Source organism: Oryzias melastigma, linkage group LG2 (assembly GCF_002922805.2).
Source record: "Oryzias melastigma strain HK-1 linkage group LG2, ASM292280v2, whole genome shotgun sequence".
NCBI lineage: Eukaryota > Metazoa > Chordata > Actinopteri > Beloniformes > Adrianichthyidae > Oryzias > Oryzias melastigma.
In genome coordinates this window covers 2132575-2143313 of record NC_050513.1, presented here as the reverse complement: position 1 = coordinate 2143313, position 10739 = coordinate 2132575, and the positions used below count along the sequence as shown (strand labels likewise).

Below are 10739 nucleotides of genomic sequence, written 5' to 3'. Positions count from 1 at the left end.
ACATCTTCCAGTATTTCCTGAAAGCTCTAGGGTTGGCAATGCTGACGTGTCCGACATATGTCGTATACCTAGTAGATGTGAGTTTTTCTCCTCATCCAAGACAAATACACAATATTTTCTCCATTTTAGGGGGTTCTGTCTGTTTGTAAACTAGTGTTCATTTGGTCTTGAATATCACAAAGTTGCTTTTCCTGTCCTGCTAGATCTTAAATCTTGGGGATCCCACTCCCGGCGTGGGGTGGAGACTGCTGGGCCCAGGAGACCGGCACCCAAGAAACTAGACCAGTGATTCTTACTCTCGGTCCGCGAGCGCCCCTTAGTGGGCCGCGAAAAAAAATCTTTTCTGAACCTGTGGGCTGCGAGGGCCGTGGGACCTGAATGCAGCTTCCTACCACTTTGTGGAAGTTGTTTTTTTTTTTATTGTATAGGGTTTTTTTAATGACAGTTTGGCCACTATTATTAGTTAGACGTCTTAGTTCCGTACTGATCGAGCTGCTGTAGTGGGTGGAGGAGGAAGGGTTGGGGCAACGGGGTGGTGGGGGGGTTGTGAGCCTCATCAACTGCTGACGCACCACGTCTCGCTGATGCAGTTTCCCAAGCAAACGCTAGGAGATCCGATTGATGGTAAGACGTACTAATGTTCTCTCGGTTAACCCTCTGGAACCGACATTAACGTGAGGGAGATTAACGTGATAAAACTGCATCTAAAATTAACTGTCCGCTATTAGAAATCCCACATGGAGGAAACAGATTACTATTTTACTTTGGAATGGGGTCTGACACATGTTTACTACAACAACCATCGATCGGAGTTGTCCAAAAAAAAAAAAATCACAGAAACTCTTCTTTTCTTCGCGAAAGTCCCGCCCGCCGCCGGGCAGACTGGCCGCAGTGGAGGGGCGGAGCGAGTCGGAGCTATCCACTATGAGAAATCCCACATGGAGGAAGCAGATAATTATTTTATTTTCGGATGGGTAGATTCCGGCCAAGCAGACCTCAGCTTTAATCTGCCTGAAATCCAGCTGGATCAAAATCCAGAAAAAATAAAAAGCTGAAAAAAAAGATTAGAATTCCAGGAAAAATGTCAAATGTACAGCAGTTCTCGTAGGAGATTCTTTTTTATTTTTGGACTGCCTGAAATAAGAAAGATTGCATCATTGACCTGTGAGATCTGTTCTGTTAACACAAACTCTTCACGTGTGGCCCAAATGAGGGATATGTGAATTTTTCCTGGAATTCTTTTTTTGTATTTTCATTCAAATGTTTTGATTAGTTTGTTGACTAAATGTATTTATTTTTTTCATGAAATTACACCTAATAACTTCATTCTATGTTGTAAAAACATTTCGTTAAACATTTTTGGGGTTTCCACAGCAAAATGAATCCCATTTTTCCAGACAGAATTTTCTGTTTTTACATGTTTTTATGTCCAGTGTGTGAATAGAACATGTAAAATTGACAGAATAAAGGGAGTGTACTGACAGCACTTTAAAGGGGAAGTGGGTCAAACTGGACCTGGGCTCCTTCTGGATGGTTGTCTCAAAGGAGTACCCACATCTAGCACAGAGGGCTATTAAAGTCCTTCTTCCTTTACAACCACATACCTGTGAATCAGGATTCTCCACTGTGGCCACAACTAAGACCAAAGCTGGCAGCAGACTCAGAGCATCACTGGAGGATAAGAGTGAGCCTTTCCCCCATCCCACCCAGACTGGATTTGATCATGTCTCAGAGACAGGCCAAGTGTCTCATTAAGAGCTGAACATGAAGTGGGATTTGTAGCATGTTAAAAACAGACTGTTGTTGCTAATTGGTCACAGATTTGGAGAGTAATATCTTGTACAAAAATTGAGACTATTAATTTACTACTAAGTTCATCAGCAGGTTACAAGGTGATCTTAACTAGCACTTTCTTTAAATGTCATTCATAGTATTTGATTTGAGGCTTATTTTAAGTGTGCTTGTTTTATAACCACACAATTTTATTTACCAAAATGCCTTATAAATATTTTTGGAATTCTAATTCGTTTTAAGCATGATAACCGTGGTTTACCTGTTCAGTGTGAATATAAATGTCTAAGATGATCACATTGTATAATTTTTCCCCCACAGGAATTTACTTCAGTAAACCATAAAATGACTTGATTTAATTATTAAATACAAATCAAACAAGATGTGAATCAATTTACATTGATATGTTAATATTTGAATGGGCCTTGAATCACTTCCTACCAGGAAAATTGGGCCCCAGTGTCAAAAAGGCTAAGAATCTCTGGACTAGACCACCAGTCCGGCCCCCGGGCCTTGACTTTGACACATGATTTAAGAGAACAGAGTTCATTCTGTTGCATGTGAGGAATTGTTCCAAATCAAACTTTATTTATTGAGCACTTTTTTACAACAGTAACACAAAGTGGGTTAAAACAGGATTCAATCAATTACAAATGAAATTCTAAAACTCTTGGACGGGCCTGACGCTCCACACCCAACATAATGAAACATGAATACAATTCCAAGTATATCTAGAAACAGAATTCACATCTTCAGACGTTAGGGATCATTTGATCAGCCAAATCTTTAGACACGTGTCTGCATGTGGAAGAAGCAGAGCTTTTCATCGTTCATCATCCTCAAGGTGTAGCTGAAAGAATTCAAATAAACATCTGTGTGGACTCCATATGTTTGTTGTTAGATCAGAGGCTTCCTGTCCAGGATGTACGCGGCTCCCAGCCGTTTGGAGGAAATCTGATTGTGGTTCAAGTTCTGAGCAGACTTGACTTCACCTCAGCATAAATGTCAAGGTAAAACCAGAAGGTCTGTTTCCAGAGCCAAAGGTTGAAGCTATACTTCTTCTCCGTGGTAAAGCTCTGTCGGTTCCTCTCCGCTTCAGCCCACAGACCTGTGTGACCCCAACCCGGTGCAGATGCTGATGCTCTGCGTTCACCTGTACGAGGCGCTCCCTCAGTTCGTCCCCAAAGACATCGTCACTCTGTGTGGGATCCTGCACAGCTCCTTCAGGAAGCAGGTGGTAGGAACCGAGGCAGTACATGGAAGGTCCTTGATCCTTGAAGATGACCCGGGCAAAAACAGTTGCACAATGCCAGTTATCTGCTACCCTGCAGGATTAATAATATGGATTAAATACAGACCACAGATGTTTAAACAGCAATATATACATATATAAGTGTGTGTGTGTATCTATATCCTATTTATACAGGAGGTTGTGAACCACTCTTAGTCTGGCTCCTCACCAAAGAACTGTCTGCCATAGGAAACCCTACCAGGGGCTGAAGCCCCAGACAGCATTTTATGGAGACCTCTGCTGGACAACGTGTTCCATCACTTAATCCCTTCATCCCCCTCCTCCTCTTCCACCCACATCCCATACCCCCCCCATCCAACTGAGGACACAAAAGACAGGGAGATAGATAGTGGCCTCTGGTGGACGAGGTCAGAAAAGACAAACAGGCAGGAGTTCTCGGCAACCTCTGCTGGACAAGCTGTCTCATCACCCAGTCCTCCTCCGCCTCTTCATCATCCTCCTCCACACACATACCTCCCCCTCCCCATCCNATTTCTTTTTATTTAAATTTTTGTGTTTTTTAATCAGTTTTGTTGATTCTGATCTCCTGTTCTAAATAAAGAAATAAATGATGGTGATTTAATACAAACATTTAAGTTTTCATACATCCAGTAAAAAGACAGAAACAAACATATAAAAAAGTAAGAATTGTGGTCCGATTCGTAATTTGTTGAGCTTGATTCGTGAATCAAATTGGATCGCCACCTTAGAAACGATCCACAGCCCTACAGGACATATCAATCCCCCGCTAAGAAGGAATGTGTGTGTGAGAGTGCATGCCGCTTGAGCAGCCCCTCCCTTTCACACTGGAGCGGGAAGAAACAAGCAGGAAGGAGAAAGGGAGAGAGCCCGCATTTTAACTGCACAGATAACCAACACTGTTAAAGCTGAAACTTATCAGCCCGGTAAAATTGATGACGTGGTATTGGTACCACGTCATCAATTTTGGTACCGCATCACTAGGAGACACAGGGGAGAGCTATTTTTCATCTTATATTTGACCTGTGAATACACAAAAAATGTCATTTGCAATGTCCACCAATTATTATTAGTAATCCATTTTTAATAACTGATCTGTTGAGTTGTTTAGATGCATGTGTCAAATCTAAAGGAGGGTGGATGCCTGGAGCACAAGCCTTTGGCATTTGGGTTTGGCTGTCCACTCTGCACCACTTTCAAGACTCTAAGTGAAGAAGTGATCAAGAGGCACTTGGGAAATCACATTGCAAATGCAGTGCATTTCCAGGGTATGTTGATCAGAAAGATCAGTTTCAGATAAGATTAAACATACTGAGATTTTTTCTTAATGTTTCTGTTCTTGTGTAAATACAGGCTCCAATGTTGTTATGCTTAAAGAGCTGGCCTTCAGATTGCCTTCGCATAAATCCATTGTCTCTTACAGATTACATCATCTGCAGATGCAATTTGCCCTGTAGAGTTGGAGGCCACTTCCATTGTCCTTTTTGTTACAATACATTAATTCGCAAGACAGTTATGCCATCACATCTGACTGAGTGTCAAAAAAGATTTGATTTAATCAGATCCGTGGTGTTGGCATATTACGCGCCATCTTCACAAGAAAGCCAGCCTTCATTAGACTATTCGGTACCATCAGTGTGTTCAGAGCACTCATACTCCCTGGAACCCCCTGAGTCCTCACAAACCTTTGACCATTCCTATGCACAAGGAGCCCCATCCGAGACCTCTAAAGTTCCCACAGTTATTGGTCAGCCAACTCCTGCTTCCCCCTCAGACCAACATCTGATTCAAGAGGAGGACTCAACTCTTCAAGAGGAAGACTCAACTCTTCAAGAGGAAGACTCAACTCCTCAAGAGGAAGGCTTGACTCCTCAAGAGGAAGGCTTGACTCCTCAAGAGGAAGGCGTGACTCCTCAAGAGGAAGGCTCAACTCCTCAAGAGGAAGGCTCAACTCCTCAAGAGGAAGGCGTGACTCCTCAAGAGGAAGGCGTGACTCCTCAAGAGGAAGGCTTGACTCTTCAACAGGAAGGCTTGACTCCTCAAGAGGAAGGCTTGACTCCTCAAGAGGAAGGCTTGACTCCTCAAGAGGAAGACTTATGCCTTCAAGAGGAAGACTCAACTCCTCAAGAGGAAGACTCAACTCCTCGTCAAGAGGAAGGCTTGACTCCTCAAGAGGAAGACTTAACTCCTCAAGAGGAAGACTTAACTCCTCAAAAGGAAGACCTAACTCCTCAAAAGGAAGGCCTAACTCCTCAAAAGGAAGGCTTAACTCCTCAAGAGAAATACTCAACTATTCAGGAGGAAGACTTGACCCCTCAAGAGGAAGACTCAACTATTCAGGAGGAAGACTTAACTTCTCAAGAGGAAGACTCAACTATTCAGGAGGAAGACTTGGCTCTGCCTTCAACACGTATAAAGTGTCCTCACTGCCCACTGACTTTATACAAGAAGAATTTGCCGGTTCATATCAGGAGAAAACATAACAAACTGGGAGATGTTGCACCAAACTCCCACTTGAAAAGCGTCTGTATTGACCAAATCAATGGGATTTATGCTGTCAGGAGAATATCTCATGGTTTCAGTGTGCCAGTACATGTGCAGCGGAAGACATGTGGTCAACAACATCACACTAAATGTGAACTGGAGGAATGTCAGCAATATCATTTGCTTTTGCAACGCAGTGGAGTGTCTCACAGCTTGTGCGATCACATTCGTTCTGTGGACTATTGCAGTGCCACAGCCACTGAGGAACCACTACAGCAACTGGTTCTGGATGAAATGGTGAAAAAACATCCTGTTGGTCAGTCCAAGGCAGACGTTTGCAAAAGAAGGCAAAGAGAAGCAGAGGAAGCGCACGTTCCACTGTCTGTTTTTTTGGATCTTAGTGGAAGTAAAAGTTACATTTGTTTTTCAATTTATGAACCCCAGTTATACCATTACAGCACTCTGGGCAGGGTCGTTGTCACACACAACACAAAGAAGAACAGCTGGCATTGTCCCTGTGCAAAGCCACGGACATCTTGCACACACAAGGACATCGCCAAATGGCACCTTTTTCAAATAAACAAGCACCTCTTTTCGACGGGACACCTGACAAAAACAGCATCACCGTTGACTCCCAGTCCCAGCCATTCTCCTAAGACAGATTTGGAGAGGATTATAAAGTATGTATTTGAATTCAAAAAAATACCTTCCACTCTCCCGGAAGAGGCCACAGCTCAGAGAGATCCGACGGACTACAGGAAACATCTGTGTCCAGATGAGACGACATGCCAGCTCTGTCCAGATCATCCAAAACTCCTGGAGGTTACACTCGTCACAAGTAACGCCAGAATAGTTGGCATGCAAGGGGTGATTCAAAGTAAGTTGAAGACGTCTTTCATCTCGAGATTGAGCAAATTGTTAAAACCTTTACTGTATTTCCATAACAGATGTCTCAACGTACAATAAATGTTGCCCCAAATGCAAATTGGTGTATCGCTATCAGGAGTGGAGAGATGGACTTCACAACTTCAATGACCATATCATTCTGACTCTGCAGCTGTGTGTGTACTTAAGACACAATCTTAAGGTATGTGTGTAACAAAACCTGGATCGTTGTGTTATCACAAATGTCTTTTATTTGTCAGGGTTCTAAACCTGATGCAGAGTTTACAGGAAATACATTGTTTCTTTATTTAAAAATAGCAACTTGCAATGCTAACAGAGAAGTCAGAAAGTATTTCACTTGAACAGTACAAACAGATTTTCAGGATGTCAGTGAACTGTCTAGTTTGTGGCACTATTTTCCCAAGTTTCAGCATCTTCCCATGTTTTTCCCTCTAGAGTCGCGTGTCTGTGTCTCGGGCTATCAACTCTCTTGAGATTTTATTGAAGGTCGACTTTCCAGCCACTGACCTCATCTTTCAAGGCTACTGCCATTTTGAGGCTCTTTCAGACACAGAGTACAAATCCTCTTCTGTTCGCTGTGGCCTCCCCCCTCCTGGTGTTGCTAGGGACAGAAAAAGAGGATTCAGTTTTGAAGGTATGCTTTCTGTATCATGTTGAAGTCAATGATAATGACCATCACTCATCGTAGGGTCATCTGTCTATTTCAGTGAGTGACCCGGAACAGCCTGACGGTGAATTCCAGGGTGAGAACAACATGGTCTCATTCTGGGAATCTTTGCATCTGCGCCTGATCAGCCGAGGATTCTTAGAGTGTGAGTATCTGGATTTAAACACATATTTCTTTGGTGTTCCTCAGCTTTTCCATGTCCATGTTCTCCATGCAGTCCCTTCACAGAACCCGTTTGTTGTTGGCCCTACAAATGGGATCTGGACATTGTGGCTTGGAATGGAGACTCATGAAGACAACACCGTCCTAAACACAGAGATGGAGAAGGCGCCGCTGAAAAGATCCATCGCTGAAGCTCAGCTAGACGATGTAACAGATGAAGAACTACTTAAATCAAATGTTTGTTATATTATACATATTTTCAGTTAAATATCATTCTATATAAAGAACATCTGTCATGGCTATTCTGATATATAACATGATTGATGTAAAGTCTTGTTTGTGTAGAATTTTGGATCCTTTTACCACAGCTGTGGGTAAAAATGTGTTACTAAAATTAAAATGGACTTTTTCAGGCAAACATGGCAGAAAAGGCCTGTGACAACAAGCGTGTGTGCATGGCTGATCCAATGAAGTTCTGCGTTTTCCAGACTTCACAAAACACAGGACAACAGTAGGTTAAGAGATGAAAACCTTCTGTAGTGTTTTTCCTTTTGAACGGCTGAGAAAAGCTCAGACATGTCTTTATGTGGTTAGACTCCTTTACCCAGATGCTGAATGTCTGGAATGGTTGCAGTGCCAAATGTGCCACGGATGGCTTCACCAGGACTGCGCTGGAAACGGCTGCAAACTTTTAGGAATGGAATCCTTCAGCTGTGGATGCACAGATCTGACTGACGGTTCAAGGTGGTACACAACTGTCATGTTTATGAAGTTAATATTTAATATTGCATCACAGTCGGAGCAGCATCACTGAAGACTTGTCTGACATTCTACCTTTGTGTGTCCTAAAGAAAGACTAAACGTTTAGGGAAAAGTCCAGCATGGAAACGTTACTAATCACAAATGTGAAACCTTTTACAGGTAATTAGAGAAAGTGCATCTGTAGTCTATATAAAAATGAAATTATATTATAGCAAAAAAATCAAAGTTTCAGGGAATTTTCCACTTTATGTTACAACGTTATAAAAAAATGTCTAAAATTGTTCAGTTTAGACGGCTGTCTGACTCCAGGAGGGATTATGGTAGTTTAGACCGTCTGCTTTGGAATGGTGGAGGGCTCTCACCGCCAGACAATTGGGACAATCCAGTCTTGATGGTCTCCAGATGGTTTCCCTGAACCTGATGCTTGGTTTGAAAATGTTCTTTGATCTGCAGGATTAGGAAGGATGTAGAAGAAGGAGGGATTCTGTCGCTCTTCTCAAGCCACATGATAAAGGTAACAGAACAGAATCTACTAGAAATGGATTCTGTGGTTGATTACATGTTCATCCTTCACTGGTTCAGGCTCTGCACGATGACCTAACAACAGGGAGCGTGCGCTCTAACAGGATGTTCCTGTGGCAGAACCCCACGTCCTCCTCAGCTCTACAGCAGCACTTGAAGCTGAGGACACCAAACCTCAGTGACCAGCGGGTAAATCCGGTTCTCGTCAGTCGTGTGTTTAGACATCAGTTGTTCTGATTTTCTGTTTCATCAGATCTTTCAGTTACTGAGGGTCATCGAGGACGCCACAGGAGTCGGGGCCTTAATAAGGAAAGGGGAGGTCCGGCTCCTGGATTTTGTCTTTGACGTTCTTTTCCCAGAGGTGAGATAGATGTTCTGCCCAGTGTCTTTGGTGATTGGGGTCAACATTTCCTTCCTCTGGAACTCAAAGAGGTACATTCATTAGAGCACCGGCGGGAATAACTGGATCATTTCTCTGTTTTTCAGATCCTAATAAACATCCTGCAGAATAAAGGAATGACCAGACTGCGGGCTGAGATCCTGCTGGCTGAGGGCAGCATTTTTTAAGTTTTCCACTTCATTTTGTTTGTTTCTTGCTCTTTTTTTATGTTTTGTATTATTTGCTCAAGTTTTCTCTTGTTGAAGTTACAAATTAAAAATTTTTTGATAGTTTTTTTTTATACGTTTTTTACCTCACGATACAGGTAAACTGTCTATTTTAGCAGGTAGAAAAATGATTCCACCAGCCACTTTGACAGGTGTGGAGGGATCGTTCTTCATCTCTTACAGAGGCTCAAGCTCTGCCATGATTGTTAGGCGTCCGCCTTCCACTTGTGCGCTTTAATTAAGAGCTGCATTCAGGGGCGTTGGGAATTTCTAGCATTTCTAGCAAATTAAATGCTAATTAAAACTGCAACAATCACATGACACATCAGACTGATCAGCTGATGTCCAAACCGCAGGAAAACAGATTCAAGTCAAATGAGAAGGATTTTATTTAAAAAAAAAAAAATAGGACCTGAAATCCATCAAAAAATTAACTTATTAATCGCAAACCTGGGGCAAAATTAATTGTGATTAATTTATTTTTATTTACGAATTTATATGACATGACAACGCGCCAGGTCACGGATCAAATAGTCCACTTTTTGTGAAGAAGCGATCTAAACAAAAAAAATAAGATTAAAGTGCTAAAAACAGATGGAATATTTATTTCTTTTGTAAATGACCGTGGTATAAGTGGGAAACCAACCCAATTTAAAGCAGGCTGTGGATGACTGCACCGCTTAGGGAAAGAGAGAGACTGCTGCTCCGAGAGGTGAAAACACTTTGTGTTAATAAATATTAATCATAATTTGTTAATCACATGCGTTAATGCGTCAACATGCACGGCCCTAAAAAAACTGTCAAGAGGAAGAAAAGTGACTAAGAGAAGAAAGCACGCTCTGATCTGCAGCCTGATAAAAGACCTCAGAATGATAAGAATGAACAGGAGAACATCAGAACCACATGGAACCCGCCCAGAACAGAATTTGGAGACGGAAGACTTTACAGATCGGTCAAGATGTCAGTGTGCTGATCTCTGATCATCTGATTATTGAAGCTTTATATGTGTTATGTATGCTTTCTTATATGATATGGTGACAGCTTCAATCTATGCTAAATGAAGTTTGATCTGCTTAATACAGAATTCTGGGTAAAGTGCAGCAGATCGTCTGAAAGCATCAGAGTTCATCTGTATTAGATTAGCAGGAGCCTCTTGGATGCTGTCATAAAAGTAAGGCTGTAAGTAAAGCTGCATCTGAGTCAGAGACTCCATAAAACAGGTGCGTTCAGGTGCTGAAGGACATCAGGAACACGAGACCGTTGAGCTGAAAGTTTACAGATCTGTGTTTGTTGTTGGAAACTGGAGGCTGAAGCTTAGCAGGAGCAGAAAAGCCTCTGAGCTTTCAGCAGCAGCTCCTCTGGGATCATCATTACCGCCTCGACCTTTAATATCATACAAACATGTTTGTCTTTCCTTCCAGCAAACATCTCAGACGGAAACAAGTCTTCTGAGTTTTCTCTTAACATGTGAACTTTCAGACGGATGAGAGCTCCAAACAAAAACCTAAACGACATGTTTGGTCCGTCACTAATCGTGACCTAAAACATCCACCTCTCAAGTCCATCAGT

The 10739-nt window shown here is 42.3% G+C and overlaps 1 protein-coding gene across 1 annotated transcript in view; it reads left to right on the top strand.

Moving 5' to 3' along the window:
* The window catches only part of LOC112139976, a 15587-nt gene extending 6351 nt beyond the window's left edge, over positions 1–9236 (top strand). Inside the window, exons 2-13 of the mRNA XM_024262862.2 lie at positions 4173–4329; positions 4485–6422; positions 6493–6632; positions 6887–7085; positions 7159–7263; positions 7336–7487; positions 7694–7791; positions 7875–8024; positions 8496–8556; positions 8625–8753; positions 8818–8925; positions 9051–9236. Of these exons, the coding sequence (XP_024118630.1) occupies positions 4173–4329; positions 4485–6422; positions 6493–6632; positions 6887–7085; positions 7159–7263; positions 7336–7487; positions 7694–7791; positions 7875–8024; positions 8496–8556; positions 8625–8753; positions 8818–8925; positions 9051–9131 (3318 nt within the window). The 3' untranslated portion in view covers positions 9132–9236. The remainder of the gene's footprint in view (positions 1–4172; positions 4330–4484; positions 6423–6492; positions 6633–6886; positions 7086–7158; positions 7264–7335; positions 7488–7693; positions 7792–7874; positions 8025–8495; positions 8557–8624; positions 8754–8817; positions 8926–9050) is intronic.
* Positions 9237–10739: the final 1503 nt, after the last annotated feature.